Source organism: Narcine bancroftii, chromosome 9 (assembly GCF_036971445.1).
Source record: "Narcine bancroftii isolate sNarBan1 chromosome 9, sNarBan1.hap1, whole genome shotgun sequence".
Lineage (NCBI taxonomy): Eukaryota > Metazoa > Chordata > Chondrichthyes > Torpediniformes > Narcinidae > Narcine > Narcine bancroftii.
Window position 1 is genome coordinate 83,953,189 of NC_091477.1, and position 26,433 is coordinate 83,979,621.

At 41.2% G+C, this 26,433-nt stretch overlaps 1 protein-coding gene across 1 annotated transcript; it reads left to right on the plus strand.

Moving 5' to 3' along the window:
* Window positions 1-229: 229 nt before the first annotated feature.
* LOC138742367 (retinol-binding protein 2-like) lies at window positions 230-26,268 on the plus strand. Its single transcript, XM_069896661.1, has 4 exons — window positions 230-426; window positions 20,046-20,224; window positions 23,851-23,952; window positions 26,091-26,268. The coding sequence occupies exons 1-4, from the start codon at window positions 354-356 to the stop codon at window positions 26,142-26,144; spliced, it is 408 nt and encodes a 135-aa protein (XP_069752762.1). The 5' UTR covers window positions 230-353; the 3' UTR covers window positions 26,145-26,268.
* The last annotated feature ends 165 nt before the right edge of the window (window positions 26,269-26,433 follow it).

A 26,433-nucleotide genomic window follows, 5' to 3' on the forward strand; every position in this document is an offset into this window, starting at 1 on the left:
TTCTCATGTTTCACTTCAGTATTGTGATTACAATTTGTGAATGAAACTATATAACTGGGGTTTGCAAATGCTGAAAGCAAAACAATTCTGCAGATTGCATTAACAGGTTAGTCTTCATAGGTTAGGTTGTGTTGGTTAATTAGACATTTAAGCAAATACAACGAGCTTATGCAATAGGTAAAAGTCCTGCAGCTTTTTTTTGTGTGATAGTATTATCTAATCTGTTGACCTATGGAACTTCCCGATAGATGTAGAAATAATATAAAAGCAAGCACACAAAATTCACTGCACTAACAGATTCTCTGAGAAGAACTTTTTTTTTCCTTGAGTCTCTTTCTTGGGCAGCTGACAAAATGCCTGTAGATTACAGCGGTACCTGGGAGATGATAGAAAATGAGAATTTTGATGGTTACATGAAAGCTTTGGGTAAGTTTTAACTGCTCAATAATAATTTACTAGTATTCACTTCTTTTTTTTCATAAGAAATATGCACCGAGTAATGGTGACTGGAAGCTATAATCCATTATGACGTAGGAGCAGGACCACTCAGGACCTGCGTGTGGCTGTAAATGATGACTGAGGCAAACTTCACTGAAGTCTGCAATAAAAGCTGCCTTGCTACTTGATACACCTAAAGAAAAAATGTCTAATAATGGAATAAGCTATTTGTGAATGGCCTCAGTTCAATAAAGACTATTTTTGTAAGGTAACAAATGAGGTTACCTTTATCAGGTACATAATGTGGGAGAGTGTCATGAGCAGTTTTTGTAATATACTTATAAATCAATACATTTTTAAGATGATAAATTATGTGATTTGTTTATTTGATGCTTGCGGAAATGTACTTGTGTACATTACATTCCAGCTTTCTCCACATAGTAACAGATCTTCACAAAGGGGTGTTTTAAGTGCACATCACCATGAAAAGCTCTAAATTAATCTGTCAACTCTTTGAACACTGCATCCACACAAATCCTTTGTAGAAAGCTGTCATATTCTTCCCTTTACACTGTTGTTTGAGTTGAAATTTCTGCTTGATGGAGAAGAAAGCGAACCAGTTCAGACTGGTGAAAAGAGCGCAGACGATTCATTTGAATTGAAAGGCTTGATGGTTAAATAAGCTATTAGCATACCCACAATAAAGATAGGGAGTTGGATGATATGTATTATCTTTTAGAAATGAATGTCAAGGTAGAATGTTGGATAAGGCACATTATCTTTCAAAATTGGGTCTGAAGTATAAAACAACTTCAGGGAGTGGTGGATAAGGGGAAAAATAATGCTGAGCTAAATATTGTGCAAATGATGGGCTGTTTAATCAGCTGAAGGTACAGATGCCATGTTAATAGTTGTGCAGACTTTCTCCGCACACACTGTTTGCTGGTGGACCTGAAGAGACGATGGCTAGTCGACGCAAAGACATTTCAAACCTTTCCTCTCGGTGAGGCCAGATTGTCGGCTCCGCACCTGAACTCAGTCACATGTTTGGACAATGAATTTGCTAGTGTGTAGTCGGAGTTCCCATTCATTATCACACTGCAGTTTTTTATGACAGCCCCCAAACATGGCATGATGCACCACATTCCCACTCCAGGGCACCCCCTGCTTGCTGAGCAGCAGGCTACCACCAGATAAGCTCCAACTAGTGAGGGAGGAATTTAACAAGATGGAGGTGATGGGCATCATGTGGCCTTCAGACAGCCTGTGGGTCTCTTCACTCCACACGGTGTCTAAGTCTGCAGAATGATGGAGACCATGTGGGGACTACAGGAGGCTGAAGGAAGCAACTATCTCTGATAGGTACCCAGTCCCACTCATCCAGGAATTCATGGCCAACCACGGGGCATGTATCTTTTCAAAGATAGGCCAGGTGCGAGGGTCTCATCGAGTCCCTGTCCACCCAGATGATATCCCAAAGACAGCCATCATAACCCCATTCAGCCTTTTTGAATTCCTTAGAATGCTATTCAGTCTCAAGAATGCAGCTCAAGCCTGCCAATGCCTTAAGGATACAGTAGTGTGGGACCTGGACTTCCTGTTCATCTACCTTGATGACATCCTGGTAGCCAGCTGCTCCCACCAGGAACACCTAGCACACCTGCACCTACTCTGCTGCTGCCTAATGACTACGCCCTGGCTGTCAATTTCACCAAGTGCTCGTTTGGCTGACCCACCATTGACTTCTTGGGGCACTAGATCGACCGTCGTGGAGCTGTTCCCTTGCCAGGCAAAGTGGAGACCATTTGCAAATTCGCCAGGCCCAACACAGTCAAGGACCTGCAGGAATTTGTTGGGATGGTTAATTTTTACCACGGTTTCATCCCCTCAGTGGCCTGGATCATGCCCCTCCTGTTTATCTTGATGTCTGGCAAAGCCAAAGAGGTAGCTTGGACAGAAGAAATGATGATCAGACCAAGGATGATTTAGCAAACACCACGTGCCTAGTCCACCCCGAGTAGACGTTTCCACGGCCTTCACCGTAGACTCCTCCGAAACGACAGTTGGAGATGTACTTGAACAGTTAATCAAAAGGCAATGGAAGCCACTTGCCTTCTTCAGCCAACACCTGCAGTCCCCAGAGATCAAGTACAGCACATTTGACAGAAAGCTGCTGGCCATATATCTAGCCATTTGACACATGTATTGCCTGGAAGGGAGGGAGTTCATGATCTTCACTGATCACAAATCCCTCACTTTCATGTTCACCAAGGTGTCTGACCCGTGGTCAGCCCCCCAGCAGTGACACCTGTCATTCCCATCTGAATTCACAAACATGATCAAGCATATCTTGGGGAAGAGCAACGTGGTGGCCGACATACTGTCCCAGATATACATCCAGTCAGTGCACACTTTGGCTCCAGGAGTAGATTACATGGCATTAGCAGAGGCACAACAAGGGGACAATGAACTATTGGCATACTGAACCGTAGTCACTGGACTCCTCCTCGAAGATGTACCAATTGGGACTAGAGGTACCAAACTCCTGTGCGACACTTCCATCTGGCAACCTCAGCCTATTGTAGCGACCGCTTGGAGGTGCTGGATCTTTGACACTTCGTACCCTTCTATACGGGAAACCACCCAGCTAATCGTAGATTGCTTCATGTGACATGGCCTGTGCAAGTAAGTCGGCCACTGGGCCAGGATGTGCACTCATTGCCAGACCTCCAAGGTCCAGAGGCACATAAAGACACTGCTGCAACCTTTTCAGCCAACACAGAAGAGGTTTGAGCATGTACACATGGACATCGTCTGCCCACTACTCATGAGAAAGTTACCTATTTATAATGGAGGACAGGTTCACGAGGTGGCTGAAAGCTGTTTCACTCACCGATATGCTGGCAGAGACATGACCAGGATGCTGATCACAACCTGAGTGGAGAGAGGCACAGTTCACCTTGGCTCTATGGTCAGCAGTAGAGCAGCAACTAGGAATCCAGCTCCACCAGACAACTGCATACCAACCTCAATGAAAGGGCTAGTGAAATGTTTTCACAGGCATCTGAAGTCAGCCCTGATGGCATGCCTCCAAGGTCCCAACTGGGTAGATGAAATTCCCTGGGTGCTACTAGACAAATCACACTGCCTCCAAGGAAGACCTGACAGCATCCTATGCTGAACTAGTTTATGGTGCTCCGCTCACAGAACCTGGTGAATTCGTGCCCACACCCCATGGCCAAGAGGACATAACAGCAGAGGTCCTGACCAGACCAGGAGAGACTCAGAACACTGACTCCGGTGCTGACGCCCCACAGAGCAAGGCCCTCCTTCGAACCCAAGGACCTGCAGCAGAGTGAGTACATGCTTGTCCGATGAGACCACCCCTGCAGCCATCGTATGAAGGACCCTTCAAAGTGGTATGTCATAACGGGGCAAAGTGTTTTGGATGTGGGTGGATAGGAGGAGACTGCTCAAGCCAGCACACCTGGACATTGACCACCCAATTGTGGTCCCACCAGTCAAGAAGGGAAGGCGGCCACGTAAAGCAGACAGTGTATAGAGTATGGTTTCAGTGCCTCCTATCGCCAGTTCTGAGGTGGGTGGGGTCATGTGGCAGCTCAGCCACACAGCAGGCAAACCGGTGCCAGCAGTCGCGGTCAAGTCCACAGTCAGAGACATACTTTGGAGCTCTCAGTGTGGGGCAAAACAACGGACAGGAAGTTGACGTCCAGTATTTGGATATTTTTTAAGTAATACATGTTTCTCTTCTTCATCAGGGTGATATTACGTGTTGGCTGCTACTAAACTCCTGTAACTCTATTGTTTTGCATGATAAAGTGCTAACCCTGAACTGTCAACAGTTCAGAGCCTTTTTTAATTTAGCTGAATCATTGTTAACTTTTTGTTAACTTTGTGGCTTTATATTTGTTTTTGAGCTAACCATTCAGTTTCATGTCAATCTTGCAGCCTGTCCAAATCCACCAGTCCATTATAACTAATCAAAATACAAACTCAAAGAATTCTATACTTCTTTTTAAGCAGAACAGCAAACTACCTTTAATTCTGTTCTGTTTTAGAACTTTTGATGTAAAAAAGTAAGTGGTGGCCTGTACTAAATTGAGAAAAATACTCTTTTCAAACGTCCAGTTTTTGCATTGATCTTTTATCCAGAATAGTTGATTTCAAACAGGTAATAGAGCTGTATTGTACATCTGAGGTAACAATTACAATTCAAAAGGCATTCATAAACTAATGCTATCTTTCATAAATGATCTCTAATAATAAAACTGCTTAATTACATTTATATTTACAAATAAATCATTGCAGTTTGTTTTCATTTTGTCAACACAGTGATTAGAAGTGGTGTCAACATGGCATTCAGATCACCTTTTGGAAAGGGATATATTGACTTTATTTTCTTCATCCTCATTTCTGCACTGCTGCAAAGCACATTATGTGGATGTGTTGAGCAGGTTAAGCATTTTAGCTTTAGTCATAGAAAACCACTTTCACAGGACAAGTGGATTGTGAAGGCTGGAAATGTTTTGAGTTCGAAGAGGATAAAGTGTTCAGTCAAATGCTTGATCAATTAAATGTCCTCCTTCTGACAGCCTATTGACAAGATAATATGACGACAAATCTATTTTGGTTTAATCCAGTTCAATGCACGTTGACAGACGAACCCATAATTGTCAAGATCTAGCTTGATTAATCCCATTTTCGTCATTTCACAACTCTTTGGCATTTTCTCATTTGCTAAATAGATTCATTATCTCAATGTACTGTTGACAATATTTAATGCTGAGGTTTGTAACCACTGAAAAGTTTGTAATCCCATTTCCATCATGTAATGAAGTTACAAACTATCTCAATGGTTTAGAGATTGTTTTGTAAACATTCTGAAGGATTTGCCCAGTTTGAGCCATTCAACAGGCCAGGCAATCACAGGTTGAAAAAAATAGAATTGGCATTTCAGGTTGAAGACCACTTGTCGGATGTGAGATCCAATGAAGATCTTCCATGACTTCTGATGAACTGTCTTTGACATGAAACATCAACTCTCTTTTTTCACCAATCCTGCCCATTCTACTGAGTGTGGCCTGCATTTTCTGTTTATTTTTATTTCAGCTTTCCAACATTTGAATCTTTTTTTTAACTTTCATTGCTCAATGATAATGATAATAAATGTATTGTCATGTCATATAATTTACATATGCACCAAATTTCTAACTTGCTGCAGCCAACCAGATACTTGTAAAGAAAGGCCATAATAATAAACTAATTAAATTAAGTTAAAAGACACAAGATAAATAATAAATATTCACAGTAATCCTAATTCAAACAATTTTGACTTACAACAGTGCAGACAATCCTTTAGTGCCTTCGGAGTAGTCTATGATTAGACTACCAAGGGGAGGTTCAAGGGTCTAATAGCTGTTGGAAATAGATGGGGTTTTTTTTAAACGACAAGTGCTGGTTTTCAGGCTTCGGTAGTTTCTGCCTGAACGTAGCAGTGAGAAGAAGTTGACTAGGATGATAGGAGTCATTCATTATGTTTGGCTGCTTTCTTGAGGCAGCGCATCTGCAAGGAAGGAGAGGTTAGAGCCTGTGATTGACTTGGCTCTGTTTGCTACCATCTACATCCCTGGGCATTTGACTTACCAAATCATGATGTGACACAACCAGACTGTTTATTTCTCTCAGTGCACCTGTATGAGTTTGACAGCATACCAAATGACATATCAGATCTCCTCAGACTCCTGGGAAATTAGAAGCATTAGTGTGGCTTCTCCACAATTGCCTCTATGTGCTGGTTCCAGGAAAGTTCTTCTGAAAAATGGAACTTTGAAAAATTTTGACTCTCTTCACTGCCTTCCAATCAATGCAGACTGGTGTGTGATTCCTTGTCTTCTCCTTCCTAAAATCAACAATAAGCTTCTTTGTTTTGATGTTCAGAGCAAGATTGATGGTTCTAGCACCACCCAGCCAGTTTCTTGATCTCCATCCTGTATCCTGACTCATTATTTCCAGTTATTTGGCAAACAACAGTGGTATCATTGGTAAATATATAGATTGAGCTGGAGCTGAACTTGTCTACGCAGTCACGGATGTACAATGAATAGAGCAGGGGGTTAAGGCACAGTTTTGATGGTCAGACAGAAGAAGGTGATGTTGCTGATCCACAATAATTTGATCTGCTGTTGAGGAAGTGAGGATCCAGTTGCAAAGTCCACAATTCTTTGTTTTGGACAAGATTTTTATTGATAGGATGGTCTTGAAGTCAATGAAAAACAGCTTGATGTAAGTGGAGGTCTAGTGAGGTGACATCTGTCATTCACTTAATGTGATTATATTTGAACTGAAGTGTGTCCAGCTTCTTCCTGAGACAGGAGTTGATAACCTCCATTACTAACCTCTCAAAGGACTCCATCACTGTTGACATCAGTGCCACCAGTTCATAGTCAATGAGACAGGTCACTTTGCTTTTATGGAGCACCAGAATAATGGGTGCCCTTTTGAAGCAGGTGTGGACCTCCGATCACTACAGCGAGAGGTTAAAAATGCTTGAAGTTATCCCAGTGTTACCAACAGTTTTTTGGAGTTGAGTTGCATGCAGAACTTAATTCAAAATATGAATTTAATAAAATACTTAATTCTATTCATTTGGTATATGGTTCATTGATTGTAAGATGGTATGGTAAATATCAGTAAACAATTGTAGAGACACCGGAGGCATTGTTGGCTCAGGCCTATTAAAGTGAAGGGAATAAAATGCAGATGATGTTTTCCAATTCCTATTTCAATTTCTATAATGACCACAAGTTGAGCATGCAAGTGCAGAGTTGCTGATATAAATTATGGCCTTCAAGCCTTAATCCTTTTCCATAGTCATCAGTGCAGAGGCCACATTACCTTGATGTTCATTGTGTGGCTGCAAGGTTGAATGAGCCTTATGGGAGCACATATTATGAACATATTTAATTTTTCCCACTGATGCCATTCCCTTTTATAAAATAATTATACTGCCTTCTCATTAATATGCAAATTATCCTTGTATAAGATCCATTAATATGGAAATTAATATTATATAAGCTCATATTGAAATGTATCATAATGAACAGTAGTCCATGGAATCTGATCAAAAGTTAAATGAGAAGCTTGGTTAATGAGAATCCTTCCATCTAGGGAAGACAGATACTGGCTAAAATAAACTGTGCCCAAATGGTTGATTTGAGAGTGAAAATGGAATGACTTAGCAAACAGCTTTAATAATAATCATCCCAATAAAGGGTGGAAAACAAAATCATCGTAGTGTGAAAAATTTATGAGACCATTGCATGGAGCATGAGGGCACGGTAAGAAGGAAATGCACTGGAGGTAACATATCTTTCAGTCACTTCCACCCTGGTTTCTGGATTGGGCACAACTATTAACTCCTGTTGTTTCTATCATATTATCACTTTGTGGGTCCTATCCATTGCTAACACAGAGAAATCCCACACGTATGTGGCAGGAATACATTCTGAAGAAGGAACCACTTCCTGGTATTTGTGCAATTTGAATAGGACCAGTGAGGAGTGGTCACAGCACTCCACCACAATTGCCCTCAATGCTGAAGTACTGCAAGGCTGTGTACTCAGCCCCTTGCTATACTACCTAGACTGCCGTGACCTGCATGGCCAAATACCCTTCCAACCACCTGTAATTTCTGAGATGCCACCACCACCAATGGCCTGATCCTACACAGTGATGAGTTGGAATAGAGAAGGGAGGGAGAAGGATGGTCATAGACTTGCAAAGGATGGGCAGAACTCACTCAACAGTGCTGAAGTGGAGATAGTTGATAGCATTACATTCATGCTCCAACCATCTGGATGCAATGACCAAGAAAGTACACCAGTGCCAGTACTTCAGAAGCCTGAAGAAATTCAACATGTCACCTGTATCCCTCAAAAACATCTAAAAAAGAAATACAAGTAAAAACACAAAAATGCTGAAGGAGCTCAGCAGGTCGTGCAGCGTCCATCGGAGGTAAAGAGACATAACCAAGGTTTTGGATCTGTGTCCATCTTTACACACCATCAAAAATATCCTGTCAGGGTCCATCCCTGTGGGCTACAGGAATAGCTCTGCCAAATATCACAAGAAACTACATGATCACCATTAATCAATGTTAAGGGCAATTGTGGAGGAGATCTTGTCACCAATCTGCACTTATTGTGGTCTGCAGGCCAAGAAGTTGGGAATTCCGTTGCAGAGGAAGGAGCTGAGGCTAAGGTCTCAGAATTTGTGTGTGTTTATTTGGCGCTATAGTGTTGAAGGCTGAGCTGAAGTATGACATGTGTATCCTTGTTTCAGGGTTGAGTGCAGGGAGATGGTGTCTGTAGTGCACTGTTGTAGCAGCAGGTGAATTGAAATGGATTGAGCCTGGCAGGAAGAGTTGTGAATGCTGCTCAGACCTTCAGGCAAATCCTCTCCCCTCTGTCAACTTCATCTACACTTCCCGTTGCCTTGGAAAAGCAATGACCATATAAAAAAAAACACATCCCACCCCAGCAGCACTCTCTTCTCCTATCGGGAAGAAGGGTCATGAATGTGGGATCATGCACCTCAGATTCAAGGCTGTTCTTTTCTGCCATTGGCATACTCACAGTGTTGTCTTTTCTCTGTTCTGACTTGTCTCTCTCTGTTACTCACACTCCATATTGTGCTTTTATATATGGGTTGTACGACTGGACTGTTTGGAAAACAAACTTTCTTACTGTGTCACAGTACATGTGAGAACAAATGAACTTGGGTGTCAGAACAGGTGATGTGCAAATACTTTTGAGAGTTGTAGGCTTGGGCGTGTTAAAAAGCTAAGCATGGAAGAGACCAAGGAAGGATTTGGATACAAAGGTTTTAAAGTTCAGGCATTTCTTAATTGTAAATAATATTCAGTTAAGTATGAATAAGTCAACATTTGTCCATTCATGGGCAGCAGAGCTTGCTGAATGATTTACAATGCTGTACTCATGTGTTCCTCTGGCATGATGCTATTCGCAAACCACTTATGATGGTCCTTTTCAGGTCTTACAACGCCACCCAAAGACTTTTGTGATCGACAGGAATGGAAAAGCTGATACAGTTTCCGTTGACAGGTTGAAGCTGGCATATATCAAAGGTCCACGTTCTTTGTTGGAGCCAAAGGACCAGTCGCATCCTTGTCAGTCGGACTGTGCTTTGCCCGTCTTGCACTTTCGTACGAGCTCAGGCCAAACTGTTAACTCTCCAGACCGTTACGTAGAGGTACAGTTACATTCAGTCTCCTCCTTGCATGACTCGGACGCGTACTTACCTTCGTCAGGAGTGGTGCCGGCAACCGCTGATGATGTAAGCAACGTGACGAGCATGCGTGAGTGTGTTGTGTCAGGTGACGAGTCTCAGACGTAGAAGGAGGAGAGCGAGAGTGTCAGGATCACCCATGTGGCAGTAAGTCAATGAGAAGGTCAGAGGAGTTTAGGTGGATGGTGTTTGGGGAGTTGAAGAATACAATGTCGTGTCTGGTGAATAATAAAAGAAAGTCGACTTCATGGTGTGCTGAAAGAAATAAGTGAGTGTATTCTTTATTTGTTTGTAAGCTGAGGTAAATTGGTGGTGTTGCAAGCTTTCTATGAACTTGAGTTTATAGAAGGCAAGACAAGGGTGGCTGATGAGCAGTGGATTGATGTAGTCAAGTTGAGAAGGAGCAAAAGTACAAAAACAATAAAGATGGAGGAAAACTTGGGCAAATGAATAGAGGAAGAAATAACATTTCTTAGTAATGATCCAGAAAGGAGAAGGTAGTGAAGGTAGGAAGAGGACAACATTTAAGAGGCATGTGTGAGGGCATAGAGGGATATGGATTGAATGTAAGCAAGTGGGATTTGTATAGATAGGCATGTTGGCCTGCTTGGATGCATTTGGCTGAAAGGCCTATGCTATCACTCTGTAGCATGACTCAACGTTTGTTTTTGAGTCATGTTGGGTTGCCAGCGAGAATGATGGAATTTGTATTTGTGGCATGGTCTCAACATGGTGGTTTCAGTGGTCCTAAAATTTGCTTTAATAATCTGCCCTGAAAGTTAACTATAACCTAATTTCCTTCATCACAAAACCTGTCAGCCATTGAACCACACAGACCCCAATATTGGGCCCAAAATTGACCCCATTTGATCCCAATTTTGCCACCAACCTCCACATCAAGACTTCTCTACCCCCACCAATTTCCCCTTATTCCACCACTCCATCTAAGTCCGTTTCTGAAACTACACTTTACCTGCTTTCTAAATGATCACCAAACTCAAAAATGACAATTCTTGATAAATTACTGATGTCGGAAACACAAAGCAAAAATAAAAATGCCAGAAACTCAGCAAATCAAGCAACAACAAGAAGAATATTAACTCTGGCCTTCCACTGTTGTCATCCAATCATTGAATATATTTACAATGATATTTTGACAAAGAATTACCATAGCTTCTAGGTGAAGGATCTATTTAAAACCTTAATGTCTGGGGAAATTTTCTGAACATAACTCAATTCCATCCCAGTGACAGAAAGTTCTTAAACCCATCAGTACCTATGATTTCAGTAAAAGAATGAACAGCATTTGGCCTGATGAGCTTTTGCTATCCTTCTTGTATAGGAGAGTCACTTTAGTCATGGAAGACCTCAGAAATGAGGACAGATGAGACTTAAGACATTATCCTTTGTTGAGTTATTTGGGCTATTGTACTTTAAGCGATGAATAAATTATTGGATTTCCTAAAGCTGGCCAGCATGCCTATTAAATAGAATAAATGTCTCCCCAGCAGACAGTGTTAGCAAGTCTGATAAATTATTCTGGAGTTGCTGCTGGCTGTGAATGATTCCCACTGCTCTGAAGTATGTGCTCCAGAAAAGAATGTCAAACTTCAAAGCAGGGCAATGTTAATTTAAATCAGAATTTATAATCTGTCATCTTTTTCTGATTCTTCCTTTGTACGTCTCCAACTGAGTAAGTCAACACAATTCTGCCCAATAGTTCTCTACGGTTTTCATAAAGCTGCTTTTTTTTCAAGACTAATATAGCAAACCAAGCAATTTAGTCATTTAATAATGCTTGCGAGTTTTGCTCCCCCTGGATAATTGTGCATTTCAAATAGCAATTGTACAAATAACTGAAGTTGTGCATTACAAAGAAATGTGATGGAAGTGCATTGATGTTGTGGCATTGGCTGATAATTTGAGGCAGTTTAATAGTTAGCCCTTAAAAATTATCCATATATACTACAGGTATTACATATTCTTAGATCTCATTGATGGCATACACTGAGCAATACCATAGTTTGTACATTCTTACTGGCCGACATACTTGATCTGAGGGATTGTCTTCATTTTTTTTAATTAGATGAAAGCCTTTTAAATGTTGAAACATCAAGATGGACAAAGTGTAATCACCCCTTGCACATCTGAATAGGTGCAGAGAAAGAAAGGAATAGCAATGATAACACGGTTACATGACGCAGAGTAAGAAAATGTGATTTGCAGTTCAGCCTGATACCATAGTGCTCAGCTCATTATACAATAGCACTTGCCATATCTCTTTGGGTTGGCTTCACAGACGAAGATTTATGGAGGGGTAAATGTCCACGTCGGCTGCAGGCTCGTTTGTGGCTGACAAGTCCGATGCGAGACAGGCAGACACGGTTGCAGTTGCCATATAGAACAAGATTATATACTGAGGGGAACATAAAAAAACTTGGGACATGTACGAAGTTAGGAAATTTGGTGCAAGTTTGGAATAGGTCAGTGGAGATTTTGAATTTATCGAAGGTGTCACGTGGGAGGGTGGGCAAAGTATGAGAATGAAACTCGAAAGTCTGCAGATGCTGAGATTGTAGTAAAACACACAAAGTTGGAGAAACTCAGCAGGTCCCACAGCATCCAGAGGAGGTAAAGATATATTACTGACGTTTTGTCCCTGAGCCCATCTTCAAGGCAATGTATTTTTTCAATGCTAAATAATATGATGAGTCAAGGTTTCAGCTGCAGGGGAGCTGAAATATTTGTACATCCTTGATTTCCATGAATTTTAAATACTGTAACTTAACTTTTTTTAATTGAACCCATGGGAATTGACCTGGAAAAACATGGATGCAATTTTTTTTCAGAGAATTTGGCATCATTTACCATCAAAAGGGAATGAAATCCACTGAATTAGTGCTGTTACAAATCTATTCCATGAGGCATTTGCGCTTGAAATTGGCATATTTAGTCTGACTGTGATGTACTTCATTTCAGATATCCAAATGCAACTTATATTGAAGTTAGCCCACCTCCTCTGTGCCAGGAAAATTAAAACAATAGAATAAGTGCTATTATTGATTCTCTCACTAGTGTATTCACTGGATTATTAGATATTTACTCATGCTTGAGAAAATGTATTAATTAAATCTTTTTTTTTAAATTTTAATCTGTTTAAGCCTTCAAAGATAATGATTTGTCTTCAAATCAATTTATTCCCTTCAGGATAACTAGAATGAACTCTCATGAATCTTCATTCTGAGTGTACCAGCTACTTCTCTGCCTCAATATTATAAACAGTATGAATTATTTAATTATGAAAACAGAGAACCTAGAATACTATAGCACAGTACAGGCCCTTCAGCCCCAAATATATAAACCTACTCCACGATACATAAACCCGCCCCCCTTTTTTCACATCCATGTTCCTATGTAAGAGTATCTTATATGTCCCTATTATATAATTCCAAACCACTACCTCCAGCAGTACACTCCAGGTACCCAGCATTCTCTGTGTATATTAAAAAACCCTACATCGCCCTTAAATTTTCCTCTATTCACCTTAAACTAATGTTTTATGGTATTGGCCAATTACACCCTGGAAAATAAAAGTGAAGGTTGTCCACTCTACCGATGTCCCTCATAATACCATACATTTCTATTAAATCACTTCTCATCCTCTGTCAATCTGAAGTCTTTTATCACGAGTTTACTTAACGTAAGTCTTTGAAGTAGAAAATGTGATTCTATTTGGTATCTCCAGACCAGATCACTGAGGACCATCTTAGAATGTCAACTGCCAGACAGATCATTTGGGTCAATTACATATCATAATAAAGTGTATAAGGTTCTTCCCCCGAAAATTGACATGGTGATGTAATGCTGGTTGAATGCAAAGAGGGCAGTATCAGAGCTTTGTGCTGATTGCTTATTTGCATTAACATGTGTTGAACGAAGTTTCTTTGTATCATCCTGGTCCTGAGTGGGTAGTAACACTAAAGCCAGAGTGTAGAGCTGAATTCAGAATATCCACAACATGTGAGAGGAGGTAATTATGGAATTCATTCTGACCTTGGAAGATATTGAAGAAATTCAGAGCATGGTTGGGGAGTGGTGGGGGGGAGAGGAGTTGATGGTTTTATATTGATGCATTGGTAAAAGAGAAGCCAAATTGTTCTTTAGCTGCAGAAAACTGAAATCCATTCCAGGTAAGTAATGGGAGGATAAGACATCAGCAGCTCATGGAAGGAGCCGACCCTTTGGACCTGGATGTAGGAGTGCAAAAGCTCACAGGAGTAGAAGTCTCACACTTTATTGAAGGTGTGTGCTTTGGAGAGGAATTTGCAAATGATAGTGTTCTGGTCGTGCAGATGACAGGTTTGGAACCTCCTGTGGTAGGTTCCAAAGAAAAGCAATGCAGTGGATTTTATAGATGTTACACGTTGAACCACTGTGCAGCAGTGGTGGAGGAAAATAATGTGTAGGGTGATGGATTGGATGCCATTCAGCGTCGGTCCTGTAGAAGTTGATGTCTGAGACAATCTGAGCAGAGTGTATGGAAGAAGTACAAACTCTGAGACTTACTTTGGCCAATCAAATTTTTGTTCTGTTACAGAATGCTGGATAACCTCATCTTTTTAGCCAATTCTCTTCTGGAAATTGAAACAATAAAGGGAAAGTAAATAAAATGCTAAAATTGTTATGTATATGATAAATCTGGGATCTTTCTATTTTAACTAAATGTGTTATTGTGTTCTCTGTAGAAGTTGAAGAATTCCAGACATCATGGATAATTGCTCTTCAATTTTATTCAGCATCTCTGAATCCTCACAGAGAAAATTCACATTGTGTATAATATTGATGGATTGTTTGCAAAGTACAAGAAGATTGATTCACAGACTGGAAATTTTTTATGCCAGCAATTTTCCTTCATTTTTTTCCCCTCTGTTTTGCTTTGCTCTCCTCTGCCTTTCTTGAATAGGTTAGATTTTTATGTGAGCAATTCCTTGTATGAATGTGGGTCGAATAAAACATTTAACAACAGCAAGAAGCTGCATACGAATCAATTCTCATGTTTGCAGCCAATTCTCAGCAGAGCTCAACAAACCTCACCAGATTTCAGAAGTCCTTGCTGTCTTAAATATCAAATGCTTTCCATTATTAGCTTTTGGATGTTATTTTTTAATGAAGATTGTTTTGAAAAACAATAAGTATTTCATGCTAAGTTTCTTACTGATGGGATGTGAAACTTTTGCTGAGTCGCACAGCATTACGATAATGTGTTTTACAGACCAGTAAAGTGCTGCACCAGCTTTAGTATAGACCAAATGTAGGTTCTAGGTTACATAAAAGAAGAATAGGATAATTGTACTCAGTAGCAATTTATTTCTACTGGTTGACCTGGCATCATTATTATCTCCTGGCCAAAATATCTGGATTGGGTTGGTTGATTATAAATATTATTATTCATGGGGAAAGGGGGTTAGTGGAACTAAGTAACACTGAGCACTGAACGGCAAGGCAAACACCAAGAGCATTATCGCCTGATCCTATTTTTTTATTTCTCACGTTTTTATGAAATGTTCTTGATGGGGGGGTGGGGGGGAAGCTGTGTAGACAAAATAAGGAAAGCCTTGGTATCTGTATAAGAACCCCACAGCAACAAGGATTCATTTGACCTTCAAGGAGCAGGGAGGAAAAGATTAAATCATGAAATGCCTTTGATTCTATTTTCTTTCCTTTCAATCTTTAATCAGTACTGTGACTGTATTGGGACGTCGCTGTGCTGAATCATCTCCATTCCTTCACCAATTTAAGGAATTGTCCCAAACCATAAGGTCAGAAGTAAATTTATTGATGTACAGAAGTGGTCACTAGTGGTGAGAAGCTTAAAAATGAAAAGACTGTGAAAGCAGTGCTAAATTATCTTTGCTGAAGGTCACTCTGGCATATTTGCTTGGGAAGAATTGTCTCAGATGCGTTCAAGCGCCTATTTTGGGGGGAACAGGTGGTGTTTGTATCCATAAAACCATGTTGAAATCCTAAAATAACCTGCTAAGTTCCTGATGTGACCTCGAACTATGGTTAAGAAAATCCCTCAGATGAGGCAGTTTGACAATTTCATTGTATTAATTGCTAATTAAAGAATAATCTTAAAAAGTGATTTGGAATTTCTTTCAGGGCAAACAGGTCTCTGTAGTTTTTGGGAAATCACTATGAAAACATTAAAATGACATTGAACAAGGTACTGAAGAGCAGACAAACAAATCTATCAATGTAGATTGCAGCCTCATAACTGCTTCACTGAGTAATATGAAATGCTTTCAAGTGCTCTGTTGCTTTCTCTTTGGAATTTTTGGAAATAGGTTTTTGCAAGATTTGTGGAACCTGTTCAGTTTCAGACCTTACACAATTATGCAGAAATGCTGATGACTTCAGAAGGACCACAATAGGTAAAAACACAGACGGAGCATATCCTCATCGAACCACAATTGTATGAAGAAGAGATACTGCAGGAGATCGAAATCTCATTAAAGGACATTTTGCATCTAATGTGACTTCCTGCATCTAACCAGGAAATTTATTTCTGTGCATTAATTCACTGAGTAAATATATCCATGATTAGGTTAAATCTACAAAGTGAAGGAATCAACCAATTTTGCATGAGCAAAAACCATGATACAACCATTTTTTTCTGTGCTTTTAAAACACTCAATATTATCATTGAGGTAACTTGCGATGTCTTGAGAGGCTTTGCTCTGTAATTAGGGCAAAGGATATCTGTATATTTTATTTTAATGACAATTGAACCAGAAGTTTAGCTGTGATATAGCCTTCCCTGATGAGGAATAACATGTTGAGGTAGAAATCTTTATTCCTACCATATTGTTGATTATTGAAAGCTTCGTGTATTATCAAAATGTAATCAAATGGCAAAAAAATTTCATTTAAATCATAATAAAAATTCAATGTAAAATAAAACTAAACTTAAAATAATTTATGGACAAGAATGGCTCAGTCCTTGAAATGTTGAAATTCTATTTCCAAATATATGTAGCTCACGCTTCCATTGTCGTGGTCGCATACTTACCTGCAACGGGAGCAGTGCCGGTCGCCACTGATGACGTAACCAGGCCGACAGGGGGCTGCGTACCCTTTAATGGATCTTAGCCGCAGGAGGAGGAGATTGAGAGCACTGAGATCATCCGTGTGACGGAGAGCCAATGAAAAGTTCAGGGGAGCTGGGCTGGGTGGTATTTTGTGGGATGAAGAAGTTATTGTTGTGGTTGAGAAGAAGAAAGAAGGCCAACTCCATTTTGTGAAGACCGAGTGAGTGTATTATGATTATGTTAATGCCAGATAAATTACAGCTGCCACAAGTGGTGACCCAAAGGATCCACCACTTGTGAGTGAAAAGAAATGAGGATAAACCCCTTACAGGGAGCAGTCAGGGAGGTCAAGCTGGAGATCCCACCACCCCTTTTCTCCCCAATGCGCCGGTATGGTTCAAGGGACATTCTCTGCCCTCAGTGTGACGTCAGAAGATGAAATTCAGTTTACTTGTGGTTCGGATTCCTGAGCAGATTGCCTGTAATGTGGAAGATATTCCAGTTAATCCAGACAATATCCTCCCATACAACATCCTTAAAGCTGCTATTCTGGTGTGTACTCAGGAGGCTCAGAATTGCTAGCTGATAACAGCCTAGGCATACGAAGCCATCGCATATGCTGAGAAGGTGGTGCAGGCTAGGTGGGGTGGACCCTATTGAAATGGATGTATGGAAGCAGAGTTTACCTGAGTTCAGGGACACCTAGTGAGTGTCTTTCGTGCGTCCGCCCTTGACAAGTTGGCAAGACATGTGAACTCTTTATGTCCATGACCTCTGCAGTAAAACTAGAAGCATTGACCACTCCCCCCCCTCCCCCACCCTCCAATCCCAGTCAGCAGAAGTGAATGGAGCAGGAACAACTGCTTACTCAACCGATCACTCCCCTGGCAAGAAATGGGAACGCTGACGTGGACTCCATTGACAGATTGAAGCCGGCGTATATCAGGGGTCCAGGTTCTGCACTGCTGCCGACATCGAAGAAACAGTCGCACCCCTGCCAGTCAGAGCACACACCGTCCATCTTGCAGTTTCAGGCGAGGTCATGTCAGACTGTCAACCCTCGAAACCATTACATAGCGAGATAGATCCAATCAGTCACTCCCTTGCATGACTCGGAGGCTGAGAGGGAGTGGGGGCTGTCACAGTCGTGTACTTACCTGCATTGGGAGCAGTGCCATTTGATGCTGCTGATGTATCGTGGCGACACGCATGAGTAGTAGCGTGTATGCACGGGTCAGAGTGTGGGCTGCGTACCCTGTGATGGACCTTGGATGCAGGAGGAGGAGATTAAGAGGTGATGCATTTTGGAAGGGCAAACCAAGCTAGGAGATACATAGTAAATGATGGGACACTGAGCAGTGTGGAGGAGCAGAGAGATTTGGGAATACAAATACATTATTCCCTGAAGGTGGTTTTACATGTGGACAGGGTTGTAAAAAGAGCTTTTGGTATCTAAACCTTTCCAAATCAAAGTATTGAGTATAGGAGTAGGGATGTCATGTTGAAGTTGTTTAAGACAATGGTTAGGCCAACTTTGGAATATTGTATGCAGTTCTGGTTGCCTAACCACAGGAAGGATATCAATAAAATTGAAAGAGTGCAAAGATTTACTAGGATGTTGCTGGGTCTTCAGGAGTTGAGTTACAGGGAAAGATTAAACAGGTTAGGACTTTATTCCTTGGAGCAAAGAAGAATGAGGAGAGATTTGATTGAGGATTACAAGATTATGAGTGGTATAGACAGAGTGGATGTGAATTGGCTTTTTCCACTTAGATTGGGAGAGATAAATATGAGGTCATAATTTTAAGATGTAGAGGGAAAGGTTTAGGGGTAAGTTCACTCAGAGAGTGGTGCAAGTGTGGAATGAGCTGCCATCTGATGATGTGAATATAGGCTTGATAGTGTATTTTAAGAATGAATTGGATAGGAATATGGATAGGAGAGGCCTGGAGGGTGATGGAATGGAAGCAGGTCAGTGGGACTAGGGAGATGATGGTCAGCACAGACTAGGGGGGCGAAATGGCCTGTTTTCTGTGCTGTAGCATTCTATGGTTCTATCACCCACATGACAGAGAGTTGATGAAAAGGTCAAAGGGGTTTGGACCGGCTGGTGTTTTGTGGGATGAAGAAGTTATTGTTTTGACTGGGAAGAATAAAGAGGGTCAACTCGATTTTGTACTGAAGAACGAGTGAGGGTATTCTTTTGTGTGCTGACCAGGTAAATTATAGCTGCCGTGCCATCTTAACATCTATTGCATCTTCATTGAATTTTTGCCTGACAATAATTTATTGCCATTATTTATTTTGTGTATATTTTTTGTTTTTATTTCTTTACAACCTAGTGGCTTGAAAATGGGGTTCAGCAGCAATTCTGTTTTGAGGAAAATTCTGTTGAACTGTCCTGTTCACTGAGAATAGAATCAGGGTAACCACAAATTTTATTTTGTCCAGTTTATTGTAGCTCAAATGTAACAGTTCTGTTACACCAACAGCAGTAGGTTAATTACCAGATGGTTGCTCACAATCATTATACAGGGTACAAAACTTCCTTTTATTATACATAAATTAAACTACTAAGTATGATTGAATAATTGCCCTCACCATTTAAGGCAGCAGTTTTGTTATTGCTAATTGTCTGACATAGTCTAACTCTATCAATGTGCTTGGTCACATCCTCAATTGTTCAGTGACAATCACCAAAATGATATCAGCTACAGACTAAAACACTGCACTTGGTCACATCCTCAATTGCTCAATGATAATCTCTAAAGTAACAGCAGCTACAGATGCTACATTGGAACTTGCATAGCATTATGGTTCATGGAACAGATCACAGTGGCAGACTGGGCAAAAATGTTTCCCTTTGAAAAGTAATTCAGCCCACTTGCAGACAAAATGGAACAAATATTGACGGCAATTTTCCAACTGTAACTGCCCATATTATACTGAAGAGACCTCAACTATGTAATAATGTTCTCTCCAAATACAATCATTTCCCTTAGGGTAAAAGCTTAGCTCTACAGTTCTAAAGTGTCATTTTTTTTATATATATACAGGTATAATGTCCACAGGGTGTGAAGCTCACATCGTAAATGCTTCATCCTGATAACAAAGCAACATTTCAAGCAGTCAATGAGTGTAAATGAAACTCCTTTGATGCTGAAGTGACCCTTTTTCTCCATATTTCAGACATAGATTTTGCCACCAGAAAGATTGCAAATCACCTCACTCAAACCAAAGAATTCAAGCAGGAAGGAGAGAAGTTTTTCACTAAAACTCTAAGTACCTTCAGAAACTACAACCTGGATTACACAATTGGAGAAGAATTTGAGGAACATACCAAAGGTTTGGATGATAGAATAGTGAAGGTAAGTGGAGATAGATTTTTTTCCCCCCCACTAAGACATTTCTCTGGCTATTTCTCTTCCTTTGTATTTACATTTAATTTACTTGGCCCTGCCTTCTTGAAACTGAAAGGCAAGCTATGCAGCCTGTTTCCAGGTTGAGTCTAATGTTCAAAGTCTGTCACTTTCAATCGGCTGTTGTTCTGTGGAATGTCCACATTAATCCTTAGAAATTTGTTTTCAATGTCCCATGAGCATTGCAATCTTTAGCTTGCTGTTTTCCAGAAAAGGATCCTTGTTTAACACCTTACCATATTGAATTCAGCATATAACAGCGAACTGATCCGTTGGCAGATCTTGTTGAGGACAACATTTAACCTTGCAGTTGCATCTCTAGCAGCCATCCTTTGCGAAGAAACCCCCCCCACAACGCTCTAATTCTTGACAAATGATATTGCCTCACGAGAGGATTCTGCTGTTATGGAAGCAGGAAGGGAGTGCAGTCCCAGGATGCCAAAGGACACTTTGGCTGGGGAAGAACACTGAAAATTTAGAAAATGCTGGAAATGTGAAACAACAAAAGTACTGAGACCTGTTCAGCAGATCGCCAAGTATTATGGAAAGAGATACAGAATTAACATGTTGGGTCAGTTATGTTTCAAAACATTTTCAATATAACATTTTAGCTCTAATTCTTTTATTTCCTGCCTGACCTGCAAAGTATTACTGGAACTTGGGTTTCCAGTGAGAAAACACTGAGACCCAACCTGAGACCTAGTGTTTTGTGAAGGGAATGTCGGTGATCTTCGGGATTACTGTGTTTTAAGGAAGAGGCTGACAGGGATCTTTGAGTAAAGAAGTCATACTGTATTAATGCAATCAATGAATTCTTGTAGTTGGAGAAGATTGCAATCGTGGGAAATCCCTGAGGCTGCTCTACCTGTTTCACTGGGATGAAGGAATGTGAGATGTATTCTTTCCTGTTTGAGAATTGAGTGAGGATGGCATCGCTAATGCAGTAATGAGACTGGTCAAATGTGACGGAGAACAACAGCAACCTGGAGTGATCTTAAGGCTAAAAAGCTAAAAATAATCGCGATTTTGGCCGACACAGGTGAAGCAGTCCTATCACCTGTATTTGAGGATGCCACCGATCTGAAGTCAAAGTTTGTGCAGCTTTAATGTTGCACTTTAAGCAATACAATTTAGAGGAACCAAGATTGATTTTAAAAACTCTTTTAGCTCTAATGATAATCCTGCCAGAAAGTCATCCTGTTGGCTGCTCAGAGGACCAGAAATTGTCAGATTACTGTTTATACGCATGTAATAGTTGATACCATGTAAAAGTCAATCCTTTATTTCTGGCCCAAAAATATGGCTTATAAAAGTTAATCCCCGTACCTTTGGTCCTGGCTGCCTGCCCAGCGGAGCTCCCGATGCCCCGGCTGAACTCCCATCCAAGCTCCCGACACCCTGTCTGCAGGCTTTCACCCAGGCCCCGGCTACCCACCCAGCAGAGCTCCTGACACCCTGGTTTCCTGCCATTGCGATCTCTTGACCCTACAACCGCAGACTGTCGCCTATGCCCCGCCTGCCCGCCAGCACATCCAAGCTTCTGATGCCCCAGCTGCTCACCCATCTGAGTTCAGGACACTCTGACTGCAGACTCTTGCCGAGGCCCTGGCCATATTAGTTTATCCGAGCTCCCAATGCCCTGAACACGGTCTTGTCACCCAGTCCCAGCCAGCGTAACTCCCAATATCCCGACTGATGTAGGAACTTACCATTGTCAAAAGTTAATAGTCAACCTCCTAAAATGCCCAGATAATTTATTTTGATATTTGTCAATTAGTATACTCCTTATTAGAAATGCCATACTTTTAAAATGATGTGACTGTGAGATGTCGAACCTATTTTCTTTCTTTTTATCTCCCTCTTTTCCCTGCTGCCCATCCTCTTTTCTTTCAAATCTGGGGAGGGGGCAACTGGGCAAGTTCTGGGCAAGTTCTTTCAGAACTTATCACTGTTTTTCTATGATTTTGAATTCAATGTATTATTGTCATTATGTTAACTGAGTCCTATATTCTGTATTTTCTTAAAACTTAAATAAAAAAATTTTTTAAAATATAGTCGACCCCCTAAATTTTACCATAAAAAATTGGTCCACGAAATTTGACTATTCCACACGTATATACAGGTAAGAAGATTCGCAACTGTATTTTTCTTTTTGAGTTGTCCTTGATCTTTATTCCCTCCCCAAATGGTTAATTATTGAAAGCAAAATATGTCAACGGAGAACTCAAAGATACCTTTCCATTGAAGGAAAGATTCTTATCCAAGAGAGGTTAGCAGTTTGATCACTTGTGTGTGAATTTTCCCAGATATTCCCAAGTTTCCTTGTGTCCCATGACATTTTGGGACATGATGCTGACTCGGGATCTCAGTGGCATTGAGGGAACATTTGATTTTGTTAATGTTGCTGTTTGCCATCTACCCACTGAACCCCAGAATGCCCAAATTCTGCAAATGTCCATTAATTACTGCATTCCAGACTCCTAGAACACCATATCTCTTTAACCCTTTAATTTTTCCTGCTATAAATGTATGTCGTTTCATTCATTTCTCCTTAGGATGTATAAAATGACATCAAAAATTATTGTTTATGATGCATTAAATTATTGAATATGTTGGGACCGTATTTTTTGCAAAAAACATCCAAACTCCACAGAGTAATGTGATTTTTTTTAAAAACACAAAATACTGGCATTCCTTTTCTGTGCCTCAAAATTGCCTAAAGCTTCCCGATTAAAGTAAAGTCATGTGTATAAAAGAAGGAACATGTGTTAAATATATTGTGATTGATTAAACCAAATGAGCAGGTGCTCCATCGATTCAAACAAACTAAATAACTTTTTAGAAAGGATTCTGATACGGTCCCAACATATTCAATAATTTAATGCATCATAAACAATAATTTTTGATGTTGATAACTAGAAACATCAATAGGTTTTGTTGGTCAAATTATGCTATGTTGAATACAGATTGGCATGATTTTTTAACAGTATTGCAGAAAATTGACATCCTGGGCAAAGTTAGCAATTGAATGAAATAGATTAGTTTTGTGGTCACTCAAAAATCAGAATATTTGGGAAAGTAGTTTGGAGTCAAAGAATGATAAAGTCATAGAGCATGGATCAGGCCCTTCAACCCAACTTGACCCTGCTGATCAAGGTGGCATTCTGGGCTGGTCCCATTTGCCTGAATTTGGACATGAAGCCTTTCTTATCTGTCCAACTTCCTGTATGTTGGAGTTTCTGGAGAGGTCTGAAGAGTGCCACATAACCTCAGAGTCTCCATCCCAAGAAACCAAAATACAGGCGGGAGCCACGTGAGTGTGCAAGGACTAATGAATGTAGAAGCATTTGAATTGTTTCTGATCAAATCCCCGCCAATGATCAGGTGTTTGCTTGCACCTTGTGGTTACAAGAACTTTTGCAGGTACCCAGGGAGAAGGGTGTCAACCGCACAAATCTACCTGAGATCGCCTAAGTTCACCTTGGTCTAAATGGGTTGAATTGGTCAGCTACACAAAGAAATGAAGCTCAATGGTAAATCATCAGTAATTAAAGTGTTTGTTTATTTATCTGTAGACCCTGGTGCAGTGGGATGGTGACAAGCTGATCTGCGTTCAGAAGGGGGAGAAGCCCAACAGAGGCTGGAAACACTGGATTGAGGGTGATAAACTGCACCTGGTAGGAAATGGTTTTCTGCAGGGGTGACATTATGTCCCCCTTAAAGCTCAAGGTTTCGAGGTTTTTTTATTGTCACATAAAAAATGAAATTTACATGACATTCTCAACACTTTGCCTGCTATAACGTGAACAAAGAGTCATCGTGAAAATTGCCCAGCACCCCAACAATAAGAGAATGAGAAGCAAAAGAGAATCTCTTCAGAGACACTGAGTGCCTGGAGATTTACCTCCAGAACTCCTGCAGTCTTTGCAGCCACACAAACTCTTGTTCAATTCTTTGGCAACCCAAGCTCCAGGTCAGAAACTCAGAAAGGATAAGGAATCCTTCAGTGCCCAAGGGCCTTCTTGTCCTCAGCACCCCCTTAAATCCCAGTTCTGATACCCAATTCAGAGTCGGCGCCAAGGGGGGGCATCTGCGGCCATTGCTCCCCAAGAAAAGTGCTGTTCCCCCCATATGGTTGAGGCTATTGCTCACCATCAGACCCGGCCCCATTTGGGTCACTAGCATGTGTCAAGCTTCACAAGTGGCTAATGACACTTGACACCACAAAAACAAAGCTCTCAGCACCTGCATCAGCGGGTCGGATGATGGTAACAGCACCCTTCAACCCCCTGCTGAGTGAGCTTATGATCTTTGCACCGTGCCCCCCTCTAACATGCTAATGCTCCCCTTTAACTTTTGTTCTGATGCTGACGCTGACCTGATTCCAATGACCCAGTCTCCTGCAGTCTGTGAGCACCCTTTGACAGCAAGTCATCAGTCTGTGTGAGTCCTACAATTGCAAGTCAGTAACTGCCCCAGTCTGTATGGGTGCTTCAGCCACTGAGCCCCTCCCTGGTCTACTACCACTTTCCTGGATGCTACCACTTTCCTGGAGGTTGTCTCCCATGTTTCTCCTTCTCAACAAGGGAGGGGGTCTTTGCATTTCTGGTGCTCTGCCCCTTCATGGTACGTAGCTCAGCACAGGCACTGCCATCTTGGGCACAGATCTCTGTGGTTGCAGGATTTTTTTTTTAAAATACCACCGTTGGCTCCTTTAACAGGCCGTTTAAAGCCTGAATGGACCAGTCGGCATCAGGAATGAGCAGTGCTGTCCTTGCTCTCCAGGATCCACAGCAGCTCTGGCAGCACCAACATTTTTTTAATCTGTGCCAGTAACGTAACGGAATATTATTTGTGTACCCTGGGGTCTGATGCCTTGCCCATCAAAACTGCTAATATGATTGTATTCTGTGACATCTGTATGAATAGTTGCTTATAAATCAACTAACTGTGACTACCTGTAGAAAATGTAAATACTGCAATGTCACTGCTCTGCTTCCTTGCTTCAACTCAAGTATCCAGGCTTTGTATCTCACCTAGAGTCACAGAGTTATACAGCATAGAACAGGGCCTTTGGCCCAACTCGTCCACGCTGAACAATTTTGCATTCCAGCCTCATCCCATTTGCCTGCAGTAGGACAATATTTCCCTAAGCCCTTCCTCTCCAGATATCTGTCCAAATGTCTTTTGAATCTTGTTATTGTGACTCCTTCTACAATTTCTCGTGTAGCTCATTCCAGACACGGAGCAGCTTCCGAATCACAATTGCCTCCCAGGCCTCTCCCTAAACTTTCCCCTTTCACCTTTAAACCTGTCCTCTAGTTCTAGAACAGGGGTCCCCAAAATTTTTAGTCCATCGACTCCTTCATACCTCATTGACCCCAGGCGTTGGATCCTTGGGGAGGTGGTGCTGCTGGACCATGGGTGGGGGGGGGGGGGGAGGGAGGGGAGGTAGCAACGCCAGATGGGGGATAGGGTTGGAAAGGAGGGGGAATGGCAGTGGTGTTGTGCAGGGGGTGAGGGGTCGTGGTGGCACCAGACTGGCGATGGGGGGGGTTTGGCGGCATTGGACACCAATATCCTTCTCCACTACGTCAGTCCTTTTTACTTATTAAGAGGCCGAAGCCAAATACAGCATAGTGACCACTAAGGCCAGCTCTCCTCTGAGGTCTTGCAATATTTTGCTCAGGTGAAAGTCTTTTGCATCATATTAGAGCCTATTTGTGGTGTCATCAGAACTAAGCCTGGCCCTTTGAATTGGCTATTTCAGTTATACATGTGAAATGTATTTTGATTTATTGTTCTTTACTTTCAGGAATTAACATGTGATAAACAAGTCTGCCATCAAGTTTTCAAGAAGAAGCAATAAAAAAAAACAGATGTCTGTCAGTCAGTATAAATGTTCACTTTTATGCTACTTGTATGCAGTATTTCCAAGCCCAGTATAGCTGAATGTGTGTTGTGCTATCAAAATAAAAGGTTTTTTTTCCCCATTCTGTATGAAGAGTGACTTAAATTGCATAAAATTTATTTGAATTGTTCATTATGTAGAATAAAAGCATTGCATTAGGAACCTTCAATCATTAACAATCCCAGTGATCGTTTCCAAAGAAACAGCATATTATCTTTAATGTTTTGCTATCAATAATGCATCACCA